General features: G+C 37.1%; 1 protein-coding gene across 1 annotated transcript in view; it reads right to left on the minus strand.

Moving 5' to 3' along the window:
• The window catches only part of NOX4 (NADPH oxidase 4), a 139,680-nt gene that overhangs the window by 76,440 nt on the left and 40,664 nt on the right, over window positions 1-22,576 (minus strand). The window contains exons 5-8 of the mRNA XM_081797335.1: window positions 18,612-18,631; window positions 14,821-15,037; window positions 12,487-12,651; window positions 12,105-12,167 (exon numbers count right to left, since the gene is read on the minus strand). Coding sequence (XP_081653461.1) covers window positions 12,105-12,167; window positions 12,487-12,651; window positions 14,821-15,037; window positions 18,612-18,631 — 465 coding nt within the window. The remainder of the gene's footprint in view (window positions 1-12,104; window positions 12,168-12,486; window positions 12,652-14,820; window positions 15,038-18,611; window positions 18,632-22,576) is intronic.

Here is a 22,576-nt window from a genome sequence, read left to right on the forward strand (position 1 = left end):
CATGCCATTCCTCTACTCAGAAGCCTCCAGTGGCCCCTCCTCACTTAAAGTAAAACCCAGAGTCTTCGAAATGTTCTATAAACTCCATAAAATCTGACCCCTCATGACTTCTCTGACATTATTTCCATCTTCCCTTTTTCTTAGTGTATTCCAGCCACGCTGACCTTCCCTCTTCCATTCACACACATAGACAGACACACATTTATACAGATGCAAGTCAATAAGCATCAGGTATAACTCAGGGTGTAAACTGGCCAATTTTGAAGAGAGAAATGACATGATCTGATTTTCATTTTAAAATAATCACTCTGGCTGCTTGTTAAGATTAAATGGTAGGTGAACAAGGGCAGACAGAGGGAAACCAGTTAGCAGGCTATCCAGATGGTAATAGACTGGACCAGGAGCCACTGCGGAAATGGTGGACATGTTTTGAAGGCAGAGACAAGAAAATGTGTGGACAGATTATTGACTATATTTAAAAAATGACAAAAATCAAGAATAATATCCAGGTTTCCAGCCTGAGCAACCTGAATAACGGAGTTGGCATTAACTGAGGTGAGGAAGACTGTGGATGAAATAGATTTGAGAAGCTGAAGGTTAGGAGTTCAGTTTTAGACATGCTAAGATGTCCTTTAGACATCCGAGTGGAAGTTTCTGGCAGACAACTGGATACATGAGCTTGAATTTTAGAGTTGGAGGTGGGGCTGGAAATATACATTTGGGAGATGATAGCACCCAGATGCATCAGTAAGACTGCATGAGATCATCAGAGAAATGAGTTTAGCTAGAGAGGAAAGGGGGTTCAAGGAATGGACAATCGAGTGTTCTGATATTTAGAGGTTGTGGAAATGACAAGAAACAGCAAAAAGAGACTGAGTAAAAGCCAGAAAATGAGGAGAAAAACCAGGTGAGTTGGATGTCCTGGAAGCAAAATGAAAAAAGTGTTTCAATAAAGCAAGTGATTGTCTGTGCTAAACGCTGCTGAGAGGTCAAGTCCATCAAGGACTGGGAAATGACCACTGGACTCAGCAATCACATGGTCATTGCTGACCTTGGAAATGTTTTTGTAGGGTGCTGTGGGCAAAAAGTTGGTGGATTTAAGAGAAAATGAGAGAAACAGAACTGAAGAACTGAGAAATGGGGGAGTAGCTGGAAGGAGATGTGACTCAAGAAGGGAGCTTTTATTCATCATATTCTCTTTTGTACCTAGGTAAAAGGAGGTATCTAAAAATACCAATAGGATAAATCAAGTTTAATATTAAACAGCTGGTTTTCCCTGAATACACTGACCTATTTAAGTTCATATTTATCACGTAGGCCCTCATTAGGCACTGAAGGAATATTTTCTTTTCCCCTGGAAAAGAGCCAAACTAGAGCAGTTAGATGATGTTTAATGTTCAGAGACTTCAGATATCCTGTTATGTTTCATGGACATTAGTGACTTTTTTGGGGCAATTTCCAGCACTGTGTCTGGTCTATGGTTAAGACACATCGTTGCCTTGCTAATCTATCATCTATCCCAGCTGAGTTTCTAAGTTTCCCAAGGAAAAGATTTGTGAAGCCCTAGAGAAAAACAATTTTTTTTTCATTAAGAAATCACACAAATGAAAGCAAGACCCAAGATCAAAACAGCTGATGCAGACTTCCTGGTTGTATTTAAACTCATGAAATGAAATAAATAATCCTAACAAAAACTTCACCAATCTTTAAGGAATCCATGACCATTCTTGCCTGGTTTTCATTGAAAACTGGAAAGACTATTCCCAAAGCAACTGGTTAAGAGATTAAAAATACAAAGCAGCAAAATGATGGCAAGTGCAGGCTTGCTATGAAAAAGCACAGACAATAACAAACTAACAGCTAGACTTGCCTCTGACTCATGGAAAAATATGTGAAATCAGGCTATCCCAGCTTAAAAATAGTGAATCACACAACTTCGAATACAGATGTCAGGAAAGCACATGTGTATTTCTGAATACAAATAATAATGAAAGGATATAGAGGTATTCATGCAAACTGCAATCAATTACATCCACAAAAAAGCAGAGTCTACGTTATTTCTTTAATCGAGAATCCACGAAGAATATCAATGAACAAAATTAACGTCCATCTCAGGTAATCACTAAGAGATGCTACATCTCATAGGAAGCAGTAATTTTCATGCTTTCTTAAGTTTGGGCTTTTTAAAAGCCATCTCTGATTTGCATATCTAAATTAGGTGAAAGCATACCCTGATAGAAAATTTGTTTTGGTAGAAAATCCAAACTTTGGTAATTATAGAGCATGGCTGAAAAGCACCGTTAAAGATCCATTACATAGCTGAAGAACAAAATGTAAAACTCTATCAAGATCTGAAGCCCATAAAGGTCTAAAAAGGGAGAAGAATCTGAAAACATGAATTCTGGATCTAACTTTTTCATCAATCATGTTACTTTGGTTACTTTGATCCCTTAAAGAATCTGTGCTTTAGATATACCCTCTCCCGAACAATAAGTAAAAAAAAAAAAAAAAAAAAAAAAGTTGGTGTTTGCACTACAAGTTGTTTTATAAATGATGTATAGTTGACGTATAATATTATATGGGTTTCAGGTATGCAACATGGTGCTTCAAGAATTATATACATTATAAAATGCTCACCACGATAAGTGTAATCACCATGTGCCACCATACAAAGTTATTACAATCTTATTGACAATATTCCCTAAGCTATACTTTTCATCTCTGTGACTTATTTATTTTATAGCTGGGAGTTTGTGCCTCTTAATCCCCTTGGACTACACATTTCTAAAGTTCAATGAATTTAGATAAGCTAGGATTTTTTTTATGTGTCTCATATTTAAACTCAAGTTTTAAAAAAGAAGAATTTTCTCACAAAAGATATATTTACCACACTTTTTAATATATTTATAAATACATAAACGAATATAAATATATAAGTTAAAGACATACATTTAAATGTCATTTGTAGTGGAAACTGTGGTGCATTGCTCAGATCTTCCTCCCCCCACCCCCAATTTTCAGGATCAAAACACTAATTCCTCAATCTCCCAGCTGTTCCAAGTGTTTCCTGCAGAGCTCATTACTGAGACCCTCCCCAGGAATGGCTAGCCACAGAAGCAAAGCTTCCGTGCCTCTATCTAAGTGCCTTTCCTTGGAGCTATCTGACCTCCAACGACTGGTCACTGGAGAGTACAAAGGTTTGACCTCTTGACCTCAACATAGGACAACTCTGAACTTTCATTTTAGGCAGAGCTCTTGTCAGACCTGAGGAGGCCTCTGTTGAGACGGTTCAAGTTCTGTGGTGTGTTCTCAGTCCCTCCTTCCTTATCAATGTTGTCCTGAGCACACTCCCCACAAACTTCCTCAGGAAAATCTTTACCTTTCAGTCTGTTTCCCAGGAAACCCAACCTAAGACATTCATCCTACAGGCTAGTCAACCACAGGAGGCAAATCTTCAGTTCCCTCAAATGACTGTTTCTCAACCAATCTGTGGCCAGAATTTAGTTACTGCATGCTGCAGAATGAAGCAAACAAAACAAAACAATTCAGTTTAATCCTGTCTTGGTTCTCCAGCCATTCTCTAAAATAAGAACCGTAATAGTTGCAAACTTACTGAGAACTTATTATATGTCAAGCACCATGCCTAGCACTTGATTATATCTAAAAGATGCAGAGTAACTGCATAGAGAAGTTACTATTATTAACCACATTTTTAAAATTTTTTTTAAATATTTTATTTATTTACTTGAGAGAGAGAGAGAGCATGAGAGCGGGGAGGGTCAGAGGGAGATGCGGGACTCAATCCTGGGACTCCTGGATCATGACCTGAGCCGAAGGCTGTCGCTTAATCAACTGAGCCACCCCAGTGCCGCTATTAACCACACTTAATAAAGAAGTGAACCAAAGTTAAAGATGTCAATAGTCATAGTACTAAATGGGGGATCTAGGCCTCCAATCCAGGCTGTAGGATTCCAAAATCCAGTCTAACACTACACAATGGCCTCTGATCTCCATCAGTCCTGTCAAGCAAACATATGCCTGGTGGTTCCGCTTGAGAGAATCCAGGTGCATTAGCAGAAAACAGTCACAGCTTCCTGGGAAAACCCACCAGATTAGCACGTCTTCCTTGTGTAGGAAAGTCAACGCCAAGCGTAAGAAACACTGAAGCACTTTAAGCAATTAACACTCCCAACCTCTGGATTCCTAATTAAATCAGTACTCAAAACTTAGTTGTACTTTGACTAAAATTGTGAGACCTACTACAGTGCTTCTGTACCTTATCTTTTGTACTTATTTTTGTATTTTTAGTCTTAAAAGCTTTATCTCCATTTTTAAAAATGAAAGTGAAACTACTGAATTTATAATTGTATATTTTATAGATTTGATTTTTCTGTACATTGGCACAGTATGTGAAAACAAGGATTAGATTTTTTTCTAGCAGGGGAATCTGACCTTTAATGCTCCACAATAGAGAAGGGCTTAGTAGTATGGACAATCCAGAACTTTCAACTGCATTTTTCTCTAACATTTTTATAGTTTCAGTAAATGTCTCTCCTAAATGGCAATTCTTTTTTGTTGTTTGACTCCAACAACAAGGATTTCCAAAAGCAAGGGGAGTTTCAGAAATAGGAATGCCCTTAGGGTACCTGGGCGGCGCAATCGGTAAAGCGTCTGACTCTTGATTTCGGCTCTGGTCATGATCTCAGGGCTCCCACAGAAGCGAAGCTTCCGTGCCTCTATCCAAGTGCCTCTCCCTGGAGCTATCTGACCTCCAACGACTGGTCACTGGAGAGTACAAAGGTTTGACCTCTTGACCTCAACATAGGACAACTCTGAACTCGCATTTTAGGCAGAGCTCTTGTCAGACCTGAGGAGGCCTCTGTTGAGATGGTTCAAGTTCTGTGGTGTGTTCTCAGTGTGTGGGATTGAGCCCTGCATCAGACTCAGCATGGAGACTGCTTGAGATTCTCTCTCCCTCTCCCTCTGCCCCTCCTCTGCTTGTGTGTGCAAGCGTGCGCACGCTCTCTCTCAATAAATAAAATCTTTAAAAAATATATATATATGTGAATGCCCTGAACGTCAATGGATGGTGAGTCAGGTGAGAGCACAGAACAGCTAGCTAGCAACGTGCCTTTCTGCCAGGCAGGTCCATTTTTATATCTCACCTGTGGCATTAACCAGCTGTGTGACTTTGGACATGTTATTTAATCTCAGGCACATTATTTTCTGCATCATACAGGATGAACAATACATGTCTCATAGGAATACAATAAAAATTAAAACTACAATATTTTCAAAGTTTATGCAAGAACTTCTTGGGCACTTAATTAGTAGGGACTATGATCCTTAACAAAGATAAAGTGTTTACACACTTTTTAGTGGGAATCAGGAAATGGGAAATTGCTTTGTGTTGCTTTATTTCACAGGAACCCTTAAGGGAAATACCCAGTGAAAATGTTTGAGAAGCATGCATTTTACATGTAAGTGCCAAGTCGAAGTAATTAGACAAAAAGAAAGAAATGGCAGGAAAAGACAATACATTAACATAACAGCACAATGTAAAATTTAGCTTAGAACTGTTTGCTTTACTCAAATTCGTTCCTAGGCAGCAGCAAGATTTGCCTCTTTTCCCCCTTATGAAAATAGAAACTCCCTTGGGGGATAGTAGGAGTGAGCCAGCCAGTAACCCCCTAAAATCTGGGAAGGCTATAAACCATTTCCTAAGCCTACACAAGTACACAGATGGTCTGATGAAAAGAACTTCCTTTGCCTTAACATTTTTTTTTTTTTTGGAAGCCAACTATTGTTACAATTTAAACTATGAGATACAGATACCAAAAAAAAAAAAAAGATATTTAAAATAAGAACAAATGTGAATACACAACCTAAACTTAAAAAACGAAGACCTATTTCCTAAGAAATATTCATAGCATTTGTCAGATAAGCACAGAAATTAGGAACAAGGGATTTTCCACTGTTAGCCCAGGGAACAGGGGATGGAAGGTGAAAAAGAACCTATTGTTTTTGACCAGAAAAACTCATGGATTGTTTCCTTTTGCCTTTGGTGTTTCTCCCCCAACCACTTTTGCCATAAGTACATCCCCCCTCTTCTTCTGAGCTAAAGAAAAATAGCCACCATGACCTTACAGATTAGACTCAGAACAGAGCTGGCAATCTAGTCTTTAACTGTAAACACTTCAGCCATAAGCATTTCTCCTTTTTCTTTAATCCCTATAACTTCCTCTTCTCTAGCTTCACCTTCCAAGTAAGAGTATACCAAAACAGAACAACAACAGTAAAAAAAGATGAGGAAAAGAGAATCTATCTATAAAGTATTTCTCAAGCTAGATCACAAATGCTAGTTATATATTAGGTGTTTTCACTCTTTCAACAGATTTGCATTGGGTTACTCTGTGTCCCAGACACTGTGCTGTGAATGCATCTTTGAAAGGGTTCCTGGACCTTTTGGTTAGGAATAAGGAGGCATTAACCAAATAATCTAAGGTCACTGGTGTTGAAGACTGTACAGAAGCACTTATAAGAGGAAAAGGTCAAGAAACAACCTACTAGGAAGGGTCTGCGAAGGCTCCTCAAGAAGTTACATTGAATGAGGTGGGAAAGATGAGAAGAACCGCCCGGGCAAAGAGAGTGTCAGGCATTTGGAGTGTGAATTAGTAGAAGAAGCAGACAGAAGTTGGTTCCCAAGGGCGAACAGACTAGTTTATACCAAGACCCAAATGAGGGAAAGTGAGACAGTATTAAGTAAGTGGGTGAATATAATTTAATGAGATTGTTTATTAAAGAACTTCTCAGAACTATTAATATGCTAAGAGGCACTATGAATTTCTACAAGTGATGTTTATGAAGCAGTATTTTCCAAACTATTTTAGGTCATAGAAAAATGCTTTTTCTTTCTCATTTTTTTCCTCAGAGGATTTTCAAAGGACCATGTTCCTTTATGAGAACTGAAGAAGTGGCCTGGAAGAAGCAGAAGGAATAAGGAAAAATCTTTTCTTAATTGAAAAAAGTAAGAAAGAAGGAAAACTGGGGAGAATATAGAATTCCAGGTGTCCAAACTTTTGCCTCCATCCAATGCACTCATGAACTTGAATCTTCTGAAAAAAGCCTGCACTGGCCTCAGAGGCTTAGTGCTGAGGGCTCACCAGTCCGGCTCCAGAGTCAGGGCAGCGGGTGATGATCCTTTGCTGCTCTTAAGGAGACTCAGGAGTGCTGTATATCCAACAGAGCCTCACTGAGGTGAGGAACTCGACTGTCTCCCCCCGACCCAGGCAAACACATCCTAGTTCCCAAAGTAGGCACTAAACCATTATGTTTCCTCCAAGAATAATGTATGGTTGTTCCTATTCTCACATCTTAGGATTCCATAGGAAAAAAAAAAAAAATCATCCTTCATTCAGATGACGAAAATGTCAAATATCTGAGAATATTCTTACATCATTTTAGCTCTTGATTAACTTGTTTTATCTTTATACTGCTATCCTACCTTTTCTTTTTTTTTAAGATTTTATTTATTTATTTGACAGAGCGAGAGAAAGCATGAGCAGGGGGAGAGGTAGAAGGAGAGGGAGAAGCAGGCTCCTTGCCGAGCAGGGAGCCCGATGAGGGGCTCGATCCCAGGACCCTGGGATCATGACCTGAGCCGAAAGCAGATGCCTAACCAACTGAGCCACCCAGGCGTACCCTATCCTACCTTTTCTTTTAATTCATATCCAAACCCTATTATTTGGGAGTGGATGACTACAAATATGGAAAATATTTATGAATTTGAAAATGAATCAAATTCTCTTCCAAAGCTCTCTACCACATGACAGTATTCAGGAACTCACAGTAGCCAAAATAACTTTTATGGAATTCCAAAAAGTATTCTAGTTGAGTAGGAAAAAAAAAAAATATATATATATATATACATATTTAGGTGACGATATCCATGAGTACTTTTTTTTTTTAAAGATTTTATTTATTTATTTGAGAGAGAGAATGAGAGATAGCACCAGAGGGAAGAGGGTCAGAGGGAGAAGCAGACTCCCTGCCGAGCAGGGAGCCCGATGCAGGACTCGATCCCGGGACTCCAGGATCATGACCTGAGCCGAAGGCAGTCGCTTAACCAACTGAGCCACCCAGGCGCCCTATCCATGAGCACTTAAGCAGAACCCTCATATGCAGGCTAGTTGAAAGAGAGGTGTTCCCACTGACATGAGATCAGGGTCCCCAGAACACAAGTTAGGCATTGTAACCCTCCACCTTTGCTCGTGCCTCCTAAATTCTCCCTTCTCATAAAGAGCATCGTGAAGACTGTATAAGCACTATCCTAAGGGCACTGTAAGCTGTGTTGGGCAACTACTGATCTAGCATAATGGTTGTTAACTGCTGGCAGTTCTGCCCTTCAAGGTTTATTTGGCAATGTCTGGAGACATTTCTCATTGTCACAAGTCAGGGGTACTGTTGGCAGCTAGTGGGTAGTGGTTACCAGTGTTGATAAACATCTTATAATGCACAGGACAACATGCCACAGCAAAGAATTATCTGACCCAAAATGTCAATAATGCCCAAGCAGGAAAGTCCTGATCTAGCAGAAATCTCCTTCTAAGCATTCCAGGGAGATGGCTTTCTAAGTTTCTGGACTGGTCTCATTGTTAGAAATGTCTTTATCATATTGAATCAAAATATATTTCTCTAAAACTTTTTACTGTTATTCTTATTTCTACACCTTGGGATCCCAAGGGAAAAATATCTAATCCTTCACCTACATGACAGATTTTCAAAAGCTGAGACTACTGTGATATCGCCCAAATTTTTCATTTTCAGGTTGAAAAACCACATTGATGTGCTATCCCTGCTTCTCAAAAAAAAATAAAATAAAATAATTGCAGAAGTGAAGGCAAAAATCCAAATTAAAAGGAAACATTCTAGGATTATTAAAAATAACAACAGTGTAGTTACCAAATACTGATCACCACCAGAGATACCCTCCCAGGCACAGAACCCATGAGTGACAGAGTGGGGCTGAATTCTCAAGTTCATGTTCTTTGTGTGAATATTACATTACATATAATTGTCCTCCTTTTCCTAACTCTGGCTCCTACTTCTGGTTACTCTTCCATCTGGTCTGTCCCCTTCCCCCACTTCTCTCTCCCTCCCAATTGTGCCTTGAGCTAGCCACAGGCCTATCACAGCACTTGCCCCAATCACTTGCTTGGGAATCAGGTCAGGCCACCAGGAGCCCGTATGTCCCACACACAGCTCTTTTCTGAATTTCTCCTTTGCCCTGTGAAAGGATCCTAAGACAACCAAAAGAGAGTAGATCTAAAAGCCTCTTCTTGGCATGTACCATAAGAGAAAAATTCTTGGATTTTCTGTTTTGAGGAGCATAACATTTTCAGTGATACAATGTATACCAAAAATTAACTATATTCTTTGTTTTTACTGAAGCTGGGTGATGAGAACATGGCGGTCCATTATACCATTCTCTCTACTTTTGTGTATGTTGGGAAATATTTTTGTAAAAAAAAAAAAAAACCCTCTCCTCTATATTTATCATTCAGCAACCACCTTCTTTTCTTATCCCATATTCTCTATTTAATGCTATGGTGAAGAAACTATTTTCAAAATAAAGTCTCAAGTCACACACCTTAAATATATACAACTTTTTCATTTTTCAATTACACCTCACTAAAGGTGGAAAAAAAAAAACAAAGTTGCACACAAAGAAAGATTAACTTCAGAAGTAAATTTGGTATGACCCCAAGAGTAGACAAAACTCTTTAAACTACTTAAATAAAGACAAACGTACGTGCACACTTTCTCCCTATTCCCTTCTTTTTAATGTTACCAACTTCATATTTATGGGATACATGCAATCAGAGAAATGGAAATGTGTCTTAAACTACCAGAACTAAACACGGTGCTTCTGACTATAGTGGATGCAATCATGTGAGAATGCCTTCATGATTCAGCTGAAGCATCATCCAGGAAGGTTTGTTTGTCACATTTACTCGCCAAGGATCCTAAGGTCTCCTGGAACGAGGACAATATTAAACCATGTTGTAGGGCATGCATACCCTAGAGCAGTGAAGGGCATGACATGCCTACTTGGCTCTGGTGATGGCTGGGTGCTGGACTCTGAGGTCCTGGCTTTCAATCCCACGAAGGCAACTAGGTTTTCACTATTCCTCCTAACAACACATTTCCCCTCTCACTCTAGCCAGCCACCCACATGGCACCAGATGAAAGGGTGTCTGGACTGTACTCCTCTATTATCAGGTCGAAGAAACAACAGTAAATTAATTTCTTCCCCAAGGAGGCCAGTGTTGCCATCTTCGTTGATAAAATGGAATGTTGTCAACCATTTCACTAGATGCCAAACTACCTTTCTTTAATCATTAATAAATAAGTCTGCTACCTACAAACAGAATGCAAAATTTGAAGGAACTGAAGCAAAAATATATTTTTCCTTTAAAGAAATGCTGTTGAACAAATCATGTCTGTTTTTTCTCTAACTCCCTGACACTTCCTTTTTGTTTCTTTTATCCCTTAAATATAGATTTTTTTGACCTGTCTTCACAAGTACATGTTCTCAAGGGGCAAACTCACAATGAAAATAAAAATCGTAATAATTGCTAGCATATATTTACATGTACCTCGCACCTTCCATGTTCCAGGCTTTGTTCTATATGCTTTACTTGTGGGAGTTCACTTAAACACACAACATACCTAGGAGTAGATACTGTTTTTATCACAGTATTACTCTGAGGAAACAAATGCACGGAAAGATGAAGTAACGTGGCCAAGGGTTCCAAGTTTTCAACCTAACACATCAAATCTGAAAATGGTTGCTATTCTTGGGGCAGCTGGATGGTGCCGTCAGTTAAGCATCCAACTCTTAGGTTCAACTCCGGTTGTGATCTCAGGGTTGTGAGCTCGAGCCCTGCGCTGGGCTCCATGCTCATTGCAGAGTCTGCCCCTCCCTGGCCTCTCTCAAATAAATAAATAAATCTTGAAAAAAAAAAAAAAGTTGTTGCCATTCCCAGGATAGCCCCACCCCTACATCTCAGCACTTAAGCACCCAGTGATTTTTCTGCCCCCGCATCTGTTCAATTTTATTTGCATATCTTAAGCATATATTTAAACATGTGGGTCCTGTTCTTAGTTACCTTTGCTAGAAATTGGAAAAAAAAAAACCCAAGTCTCCGTCATCAATGGGAAATATTAAATAAATTACAGTACTATCCTACTGTGAAATATTAGGCAGTCATTAAAAAAGAATGAGGCATATGCAAATAGAGTAACATGGAAAGTTGTCAATGACATATTGTTGAGTAAAAAGAGCAAATTATAAAACAAATGATCCAGCAAACGAATGTCAAACATCTATATATGCCTAAGTATAGAGGAAAATGTCTGGAAGAATATATGCCAAATACTAGAGAAGAAAGAGGATTGAAAAGTGGGGGAAATGAGGAAAAGTGAATTGTTTACTTTTTGATAATATGCTCATGCTATACTTACAATGCAAAAAAGAATGTTAAACAATGTCTGATTGGCTAAAAATATTTGGTGACACCATTACTTAGCCAGATCTTTCCCCCACCTAATATTTATTCCATTTTATTTTTTCAACTTTATTTTCCTTTCCCTCCCTCACACACAGTCTGGGCATCAATTACAATGGACTTTTTCCTTTCTAAACACTGCCTGGATTTTCTTATGCTTCCACCTCGACTCAGAGTACCCTTTTTGTCATTAAATTCAATCTCTCTAAAAAAACCATACATACTATATTTTGGTACATATTTCATAAAAGGAAAAATGTAAATATCCAGGAAATTTTCTGTATTTTGAATCATCAATCTTTAATACATTTCAAATATATTGCTTCCTGAATTGTAAAGTGTCCAAAAATAATAAAGAGTTACAAAGTTTCTGAACAGATAATATTTCTTTGTATAAAAAAATGGCTTTCTTTAACATTTAGGGCATTGTGATCGCCTTGAATGATTTTTAGAATGAGGTAGAATACACACACACAAAAGAAAAAGATGCATGTCACTCTAAAAAATTTTAAAAATCAAAAACAAGTTTCTTACCATTGTAAGGGTAAATGGATGATTTTCTAACGCAGACACACTGGGACAATGTAGAATAATATACTAAAAAACAACAAACATAATTTTTAAATGACCAAGAAAGAAGTGTAAGTATTCTAATGATGGCACGAATACTAATTTTTAAAAATTATATAAAGATAAAGGAAATTTGGGGCGCCTAGGTGGCTCAGTCAGTGAAGCATCTGACTCTTGATTTCAGCTCAGGTCATGATCTCAGGCTTGCGAGATCAAGCTCTGTGTCCAGCTCTGTGCTGTGCATGGAGCCTGCTTAAGTCTCTCTTCCCCTCTGCCCCTCCCCTCCCTTAAAAAATTAAAATAAATAAATACATACATAAATAAAAGTTGCTGAACACTGACTCACCTGGCCAGGTCTTGCTTTAAAATTTTCTTTGATCATTCGGATTTCCATGACATCTGAGGGATGGCTTATGACTGAGATGATGGTAACTGGTTTATTGCTCCGGATACACCTGTAAAGTCTTTCAGCACAATACAGGCACAAAGGTCCAGAAATCCAAAGCCAAGTCTAATGGAGAATTTTTAAAATATACTTTAAGAAATACTTGTGTTGAAGGAATCTTTATATCTTGCTCAATTGTTTATTTCATACATTACAGTAATGGTATTGTAATCTGTAAAAAATAAGGTGCTCACTGTGACTTATTCAAACAAGACTAAATATAAAACAAAAGAAGTAATGTGCCACATTAACAGGTATGCATACTTTGTTTCATATTTCCTTCTGTGCACACAGAATAAATACATAATGTATGTATATGCAATATCTTCATCTAAAAAGAGAAGAAAGGAAGTTAAATGCTCAAATAAATCTGAAGACAACTTTAGAAAAAAATGCACCAGTCCAATGTTTGTTAAAAAAAAAAAAATCCTGGATATATGTATGAATACTTTTTTTTTTTTTATTTTAAGGTATTAAAATGTTTTAATTTTCAGGAGTAACTGGAATTCTTCAAAATGTCAGGTAAGGGGTTTTTTAACGCTTATTTATTTATTTATTTTTTTACTTGAGTGTAGTTGACACACAATATTATATTAGTTTCAGGTGTACAACTTAGTGATTTGACAAGTTTACACATTATCCTATGTTCACTATAAGTATGGCTACCATCTGTCCCATTCCATCAGTATTACAATATCATTGTTTTTCTTATGCTATGCCTTTTACTCAACTCTGGGTGTTTTTAATGCATATAATATATGCATAATGTACACATACATAATGTATATACAATATAAAATGTATATGAACGTATTTTAAAATATAGAGTATACTAAGCATGTTGCTTACAACTTACTTTTACATAATAAAAATAATATGAACAGAAGGTATTATATAGAATTTGGAAAGTGTAACGATTTTGCATGTGTGCTGGATAGATAGCCCCAACCCCAGGATAACCCACTGCACACGCTTAGAAGTACAGAAGCCTATCCTGTCTGTGTGGCCAATCCTTCTCCTAGAACTGCACGCCATATTTCCCCCATCACTGGGAGGCCACTGACCCAAACTTATTTTAATGGTTACTTTTTTAAACCTTATTTACATAGCTATTTCAGATCTTTTTCCTTCCATGCAGACAGATCATGCCTCTTCCTGATATTTAGTTGCATGCTGTGTGAGCAGTAGGCGAGCCCTGCAATGCAGCAGTCTTGCAACTTTGAGACAGTCACTTCCCTTTGAGCATCAAGTTCCACATAAGTAAAATGGGACTCACAGTACCTTCCCTGCCTAACAGCTAGCATTGTGTGAAGCCAAGAAAACTCTGCAAATTGCAAAGTCTATGAGAAACCTAGAGGATTATTATTAAAAATAAACACAAGACTAACATACTCATTCCAAAGTCATCTACAAATTCACTCTACTTTTTCACTCTTCTTTCTTCTCTTCTGAAAAGAGACATTTGGCATCACTGTCCCATAGGCAAAGAGTGTTAATTCCCACATGGACAGCTCCCATACTCACATGGGAAGATTAGGGCTCTTATGGAACCACTCGCTGTGTATTTGGGTAAGAACTTTTCCAAAAGCAAGTATTTTAGTCAAAGACCTGGTTTTGGACTCTACTTCTGCCTGTATTTGGTTGTAGAGTTTGCTCAAGGTCTTTTATGTATTGAAGTCACAATTTCTTCATCAGAAAATCGAGGATGATAGTAATTGCTTCAAAGGGCTATTGTAAATATTAAAAGAAATTATGCATGCAGTACATTTTAGCACAGTACCTAGCAGATGATACCAAGCATTCAATAAATTGATTTTACAATTTATCATTTATATCATTCATAATATCATACCACAATATTATGCTATACAATAATAATAATTACAATTAGTATTAGTTCTTTCATTATTGCTTTTATTATTCAACCTACTTTTCTCAGTGGATAGGGAAAATGTCTTTGTCACTTCTCTTTAGGCAAGTACCAGTGCCACAGTATGCAAAGATTACATGGCCAGTTGAGCAGAATTTTCCATATTCTGTAATATCATAGGTCTTTCTCCTTGACCTGGCAGCTGCCTCTAATGGAAAAATAGGTACTATCTTGCTGCTGAAACATTCTGAAATGTTCTACAATTGCTTTATAAACCTCCAAAAACATGTTTAAATGCAATGCTGATCAATAATTATGGAAATATGGACTTGAGGAGACCATCAAAGATATAAAATTAATCTGACCTGTGGAAAATTAGCTTGAAACCTGGGCTCTTCCATACATATGTTCACGGATCTGTTTTGGGTAAGTTCATCTGGTTTTGAAGGTCCTCCAGGGAAAGATTCATGAAAATGTTCCAAGCCATGGTCTGGTAAGTGAACATGCTGGTAGCGGGTTCCATTAGGATTGATGCAGCCAGGAGGGTGGGTATCTAAATTAGCTTGATACTTCAGCAGCCCTCTGAAATTAAATTAAGGGGGAAAAAAGGAAGATGAAAACAAAATTGAAATCAGAGGACACGGTGTAAGAAAACAGCCTCTTTTTCTTATTAACTTTCCGTAGCATTTATCTGAAAAGTGCCTTTCATATATCTTACTTAGGAGCAATTGAGAAATCCTAAAACTTCTAATGAATTCTTTACTATGGGACTAAACCAAGAGCGTTAGCCCTTAAACAAATGCTACAAATACATGGTAGGGAAGAACACATCAATCTTTCCAATTATTCTTTAATTTCACAGCCTTTATTTCAACTCTGTTAGGCATGCATACAATCATATACCAGTTTTCACTTCAATAAATACTATAATAATGAGTACTTCTGCTATATCTTCAAACACAAATGGGAAAGTATAGGGATCATATTTGATTTGGCTAAGACTGGATAAAACAGGCCTTGCTGATTTACAGAAATATTTTAAACAAACACAGTAACAGGAACTGGAAGCTTGCAACCCCTTTGGTCTGAAAATAATTAATATACAGCAATTAGACCCTACACATGTTTACTTTTCAATTTCTCCATAACCAAGACTGCATAAAAGACTCTAAGATAATTAATCAGGCAGGAAAGCCTACAACCCTAAAATACCATTCTGATTGTTTCATATTTTGTGACCTTCTAAGATCACCATTCAACTTTCTGTGTTTTGTGTTGTTATTAATAAAAAGTTAAGTAAGATCTACCTCATTGGGATAGTGCATCAAGTGACAGATTGTGTAGAACATCAAAAAAGATCCACACTGCATAAGCAAATCTTGAAGAAAAAATTAAGATTTTGAAAAGCATTGGAAATTTGACAGTGTGTTTTATTTTTCTTTTAAAGATATTAAAATTTTGGCACCCAAAATTATTTTTCCTGGTTAGCCAAGAATGTATTTTTAAATGACTTCAAGTTACCAAATAATTAACATTAGTGTGTTATAAAAATGTATATTTTAAGTACATTACAGCTGATTTTATAAATGATTTTACAAATATGGTATTTTGCAACAACAAAACTTATAACATGAATAATAAGACTAAAGAGGCCCAATATATGAAAATTAGAAAAGCAGTGGCCAAGGCAGTCTTTGCTGGAATTTACCATCTACTCAACCTGATCATTCTCCTTTTGGTTATATTCATTCCTTTTCTCTCCTTTTTAAAAATATTTTATTTAGTTATTTGAGAGCAAGAGAGAGCACACAAGCGGCATGGAAGGGCGGATGACGAGGGAGAAGCAGACTCCCCGCTGAGCAGGGAGCCCAACGAGGGGCTCGACCCCAGAGCCCCGGGATCATGACCCAAGCCAAAAGCAGATGCTTAACCAACTGAGCCACCCAGGTGCCCCTCTCTCTTCTTTTTATATTACTTTCTTCCTTATAACTAATCATAATGAGATTATATAGTATAACATTACTATGTGCTCATTAGAGAGACATTAGAGAGCACACAGTATATGTTATAGTATACTGTATGTACTAAGTAGCAGGCTGTATTATATAACATCAATGGCAGCCCACACACCCATTTTTTAAAGCAATGCAGTAGATATGGCCTAGGTACAGAATAGATTAATGGTTATTATAGAAATGTGAGCCAAGTACAGAACCCTTCATAGAATTCTAGTCATTTAATACAATCACTGTGGTATTACACTGGAAAACCTATGAATTTGATTCAGCTTCCATTATAAGTAAAGGTTTACCCAAACCTGTTGCTCCCACTGACCATCCCAAGACTGACAGGTGGGTAGGCCAAAAATCTCAGGCATTTATTCTACTGGCCTGAAATTGAACAAGTTTTGGCATAATGCACTTGGCACTATTCTAGGTGATTCTACAAAGTTCTATAAGGAGTCAGATCTGGTCCCTGAATCTCAAATACTTAAAATCTAGTTGAGAAGACATCTTCGGAGAAGCTGAATGGAAGTCAGACCACAGATAATTGGGCTAGAGTATTTTAATAAGACCTTAGCGATGTGTGGTAGACATCAGGCCCCAAACAGAGCAATTTATATACATTTCATGTTATATGCACAACAACTGTATGAAATAGGAATTATTATTCCCATTTTACAAATTAAGAAACTATTTTAATAAATTAAATAACACCCCAGGGTCACACAGCTGATAAGTGGCAGAGCCAAGATTTGAACCCAGTTCTGACTCAAATTCTATGCTCTTCACCTGTCACTATACCTCATGTTAGTTAATTGGATCCTTACAACATACCTATGAAAAAGGTAAGGACTGGAAAATTAATATTTAAGAAAGGATGTCAGGAATTTTTAAACATCTATTTCTCACTTAAACTTGAAAACAAAATAATCATACTAAGCGTTTTGATGCCCATTACACAGATGAGAGACTTAAGGCTTTGTTTAGGTAAGAGAGTAACTAAATGGTTGTCTAAGCATGGGATTCAGAAACCTCATCTTCCTCATTCCAAAAACCTATATCATATAAAACAAATCAGTTGATTAAAGAAGTTGACATCAAGGAAAGAGGTTTAAAATAACAAAAGCCTGGAAATAAAGTCAGATAACGTGTGTGTGTGTGTGTGTGCGTGTGTGTGTGTGTGTGTGTTGGAAGGGGGTTGCTTAACATCGGGCAAAGGAATGTTATTTACTCCTCCCAAGTCTTAAGTGTTCAGGTGGGCAGGACAGCATGTGCTAATGATCCTTAGAATGACAAACGTTGTTACTATGCAGTACAAATCTTCAGGCCAGCTCAGTCAAACAAAGCATTGCTGTTCTTGGTATTTCAAGGGGTATGTAATATTCTAAAATCCCTTTTAGGGGTGCCTAGTATATCTCAGTGATGTGGGCAACAAGGAAGATCAGCATTGTCCGGCATATAAACACAGAGCTGCATGTTCCTGAAAGCTCTGTTGCATTTGGAAAGATCTCATTAAACTCTAAAGAAAGACATGTATATTATGTCTGCTGAAATAAATTAGATACTAGGGATTCAAAACAATCATAAAACAATAAAAATCATACATAAGATATAATTTAATTTTAACAAATGTGCTCACAGTGAAGTAAATGGAATAAGAGATATCTGATATTTACCTATCAATCCAAATATATCCATAATATCTACTCCACATTTCTATTAAAAATTCTTCAGAATGAAATTATTTTAATGGGCACCAAATAAAATGTTTAAAGAAATACTATATTCTAAGAATGCATATTCTAAAAGTTCCAAGAAATTCTGTACTAGTACAAAAGGAATGAGGACTTCTATTTTTTACAGTACAGTGAAAAAGTAAGTTATTGCATTTAATGGTCTTGAAAAATAACGTAAAATTATTGGTTTGGTTAGAAGTATACTTCCTCCTTTTCTAAATCTATAAGCAGATAGAGCTGTACATTTTTGTTCAATGCATACATGGGTCTTTAATTTCAGGATATTGTCCGTAGGAGGAATGGAGGGGTAGGGGAAGCCCTAGTACAGGGGAAGGTCTCTGTACTTTGGTCTCTGACCTGGCCACTGGCTGACAGTGTGGTCTTGGGCAGATAACAGCTTCGAATGTTCTCACTCACTCTAAGATGGGGCCACCGATCTTTACCACACAAATTTGTTATAAAGTTTACAGGACAGGCAGTAAGGCATGAAGCACCTTACTGGTATGCCCGATACTTATCCTTTCAACACAGAGTTCACAATCTGCCAGTGTCCTTCCATGTGAACCCATCAGTATCTTTGCCACCTTATTTAGCCAAATCTAACTGAGATTCTGTGCTTGTTTTTGTTTTGTTTTAATGAGTGATATTTTTTATTTGTTATCATTGTCTGTCTATAGATCTTTTCCCTCTTATCCATGTTGCTTTGATGGCAACAATTACAAAATGAGACAAAAAAAGAACATTTTAGTGGAGTTTTAAGACACGTAACCTATGCCATTTAGCTTGAGAGTAGCTTAAAAAAACATACAGTTCTCAAATTAAAAGATATTTTTCTTTTCAAGATTTATTTGGGGGGGAGGGGCAGGGAAGACAGAGAATCTCAAGCAGACGCCTGGCTGAGCGCAAATATGTCTCATGCATTTATATAACCCCCCCCCCATATATCCATACTCACTGCCAAACCCTGTCAGCCTTCTAGCAAGTTTCTGGCACATGGTAGACCTTTAGTGCATTTCTGGTGAATTGATTTTCAAAGCAAATAATCACATAATTTTTTTGCATATAGCAAGGGCATAGAAGTTAAAATAAAGAAAACATTCTTGTACATACTGTTGTATCTTTCATAAATAAATGATAAATAATTGGAAAGGAAAACGATGTCCATGAATGGTAAACAAAGAGTCTTGCCAAGTTAAGATGGTGATGTAACAGGGGTAGGGGAAGAAAGCACACAGACAGTGTAGAAATAGGAATGCTTATTACTCATTTTTTTAGTTGTACTATGTTCCAAAGGAGAGATTTTGAAATATCTTTGGAATGTTTAGTGTTCTTCTATCATGAGAAGTCAAGGATTTTATGGTGTATCAAAATAAATGGCTGTGGATGCTATTGTTTTGGTACTCATAAGGATTTCAAGATGTGCTTTCAAAACTCAACAGAGTTTCAAAAAATAGGTTTCTTTCTTTTTTTCCTTTTTTCTTCAAGAGGCAGTATAGTTATACTACCATTTTTTTAATGACAAAGTTATAGAAAATAATACAGTACACAGAATAAATCTCACTAGGTTACAACACAGAAATAATAAAAATATTTTATGGCAAAAATTAAATATTACAGAATGCCATGCCTGCCGGTAAGAGAATCACAAAATCATTCTTACTTTAATTGCATGTTAAAAAATAATCTAACAAATGCAATGTCGCTTATGTAACCTTTATGTTTGTGATTTTAATCCTTTTTTAAAGTAGAGAAAAAAAAATCCTTGTCCCATGAGGAACCTACTTTTTTCCTAGTATTCTATAACACAAAATGTTTCTTTACAGAAAAAATAGAACAACCTGTTTCTGACTGTTCTTTTTACTTTGCTTCAATACAAAAAAAGAGCTTAAGAAAACACACCCAAATTCATTATTTTAAAACCCACTGGAATTCACTGACTTCTGTGGAATCCACTAGAATGCACACTACTTAAGGTCAAGGATTCGTCCTGTTCCTCAGCTATATTGCTGGTGCCTAGAACAGGGCCTATAATCAATAGCAGGCATTCTATATATATTCATTGAATGACTTCATGAATGACTGGAAGTATACCTACAACTTTTTGTTTGGGTTGCTGTTGAAACACATGATTGAGGAGTCATCTGGCTTTAACAAACACAGAAGGGGGTTTGAACTCATAATCCAACTTCAAAAAAGATGTCTAGATATTAGGAAATGGTATTTAGTAAAGTAAACCATGTATGCACATTCACCTTTGTAAAAAATACAATTAAATCAGTCTGCAACTTACAATCCTTCTTCACCCTTGAGTATTTCTAAGTTCATTCTGAGATTTTAGCCCTGCCCTGCCCTGACCCAATTCTAATCTAAGCAGACAAGTTATCAAGCAAGTCATGTTGTCTACCTATTTGTTAGGAGCATGTTAGAAGTGGCATGCTTTCCTAAGCTAAGGATCCAGCATACATCAAGGAAACTCTAAGCACCTGAGTACATGTCAGATCAAAGCTTTCACTCCCATCCCCACTTCGTCTGGTCTAGACAGGTCCTTGCCTCTTCATTCCTTCCTGGGTGCTTGCTACTGACACCTGAATGAACTCACATCCCGCAGCTTGATGGAGCACAGATTGTGTCTAGCTCTTAAGATGGTGTTGTCCCATGTTCAAGACTGGGCAACACAGACCGGGCCAACATCACGGGTATGTGAGCTTTGCAGTATCATGGAGCCATGCTCTTAGAAAGGCCCCATGATTGGTCCAACAGTTGGTTGTCACCATCTTGAAATGCTTAATAATTTTTTATCAAAGGGCTTCACATTTTCATTTTGCAGTGAGCCCTGCAAATTAAGTAGCCAGCCACAGAAACTATGCAGCTGGCAAAACTAAACCTTGGAGCCTAAAAACACAGGATCAAGACCGGAACATTCCTTAAGTGTGTAAAGTTAAATAGGTCATTTTATGAACTTTCCTCAGCTGGATAAGTGAGATAGTCCATGTGCCTCTCTACTCCACAAGTATATAAAGCAAAGGACTTTGATCTCTTGGGAAGAAAAAAATGTGTAAGCATCCGATATTTCTTAGTATATCCTCTGCTTTCAGACCTCACGAAAATGGTAGTGGGAATAAAAGAATGATTTCACATTTCAGAAAAACACTAATGTACTAAAAATACTTCTTAAATGGTGCCCTTGTTCCTTCTCTTTCCTCCCAACTTTGTTACCTTCACCTCCAGCCAGGACCACTTGTTACTATAAATAAGATCCAAGAGGAAAGTGAGATTAAAATTATGTGAGAAAGTATTTGGTCTGAAACTCACTATTCCTATCTTCAGAGTGGGGAAAAAATAAACTCACAATTTAGATTAAAAAATTGTGAACAAAAGTAGCTTCCAACACAAGTGAATTATGTACATGAAATGCTCTGTATATACCACATCAATCTACCCATACATATGGAATCCTTAAGGGATAAAATGCCACATGACCTCAATACCTACCCCCACCTGCTTCCAGGATAAAATAGCAGCAAAAGTAAATAAATCATAAGACCTTAGCCAGAATTGTTATACAGAAAAATCATTTTTTTACACAAAAAATGAAAATCAATCCTATGAATAGGAAATTAGGAGTGGGGGAAAAAACACATCTTAAAGACCATAGCTGTATAGAACATTATGTTATTAACATATGGGAAATATGTAAATTTTATGTGACAGAGATTTGAATTCCAGATAAGAAAGACTTAATTCTTTAGGAATTGTATTCACTCTATGTATGTGGATAAAAATTCAAAAGCCAAAAAGTGAAAGAAAACAAAGAAATGAAATTATTTTCTTCTGTAACCTAAAGAGTTTTTAGCCACAGAATTACACAAAAATCTCCAACAAAAAATGTGCCAATCTGCAAGACGACCAAAATAGGCAAGACTTAAAAGCTAATTCCTCTGGCACAGGAATTGATATACTAGTTACCATAAGAACTTATTATCCAGAGAACACTGAACATAAGCGACAGTCCCAAAATGGGAATCCAATTACATTGAAACAAAAACACAGATTATTTTTTATTGTTATCTGCAATGCTTTGATAATTGGGGAAATCTGGAAGGGCCTAGAAAGACAACAAATTCCTGGCTAAAAGCCAATTAATACAATTCCACTTAATCCAGCACACACTCATTGGTGACTTGTGACAGGGATTCCATTGATAAAGATAGGTAAGAAACATTCTTGCCCTCAAAAACACTATAATTTACCTAGGAGAGATCACTGCTGTATTGCCTTTTGTCTTTCATACTGGAACTCACAGATACATAATGGGGTAGGCAGAAGAGAGCACTGGACTGTTCCACCATTCAACCACAACTCTGCTGTACCTCGACGTTCTC

Source organism: Leptonychotes weddellii, chromosome 11, assembly GCF_054177405.1.
Source record: "Leptonychotes weddellii isolate Sample4059 chromosome 11, ASM5417740v2, whole genome shotgun sequence".
In the NCBI taxonomy this organism is placed as follows: Eukaryota; Metazoa; Chordata; class Mammalia; order Carnivora; family Phocidae; genus Leptonychotes; species Leptonychotes weddellii.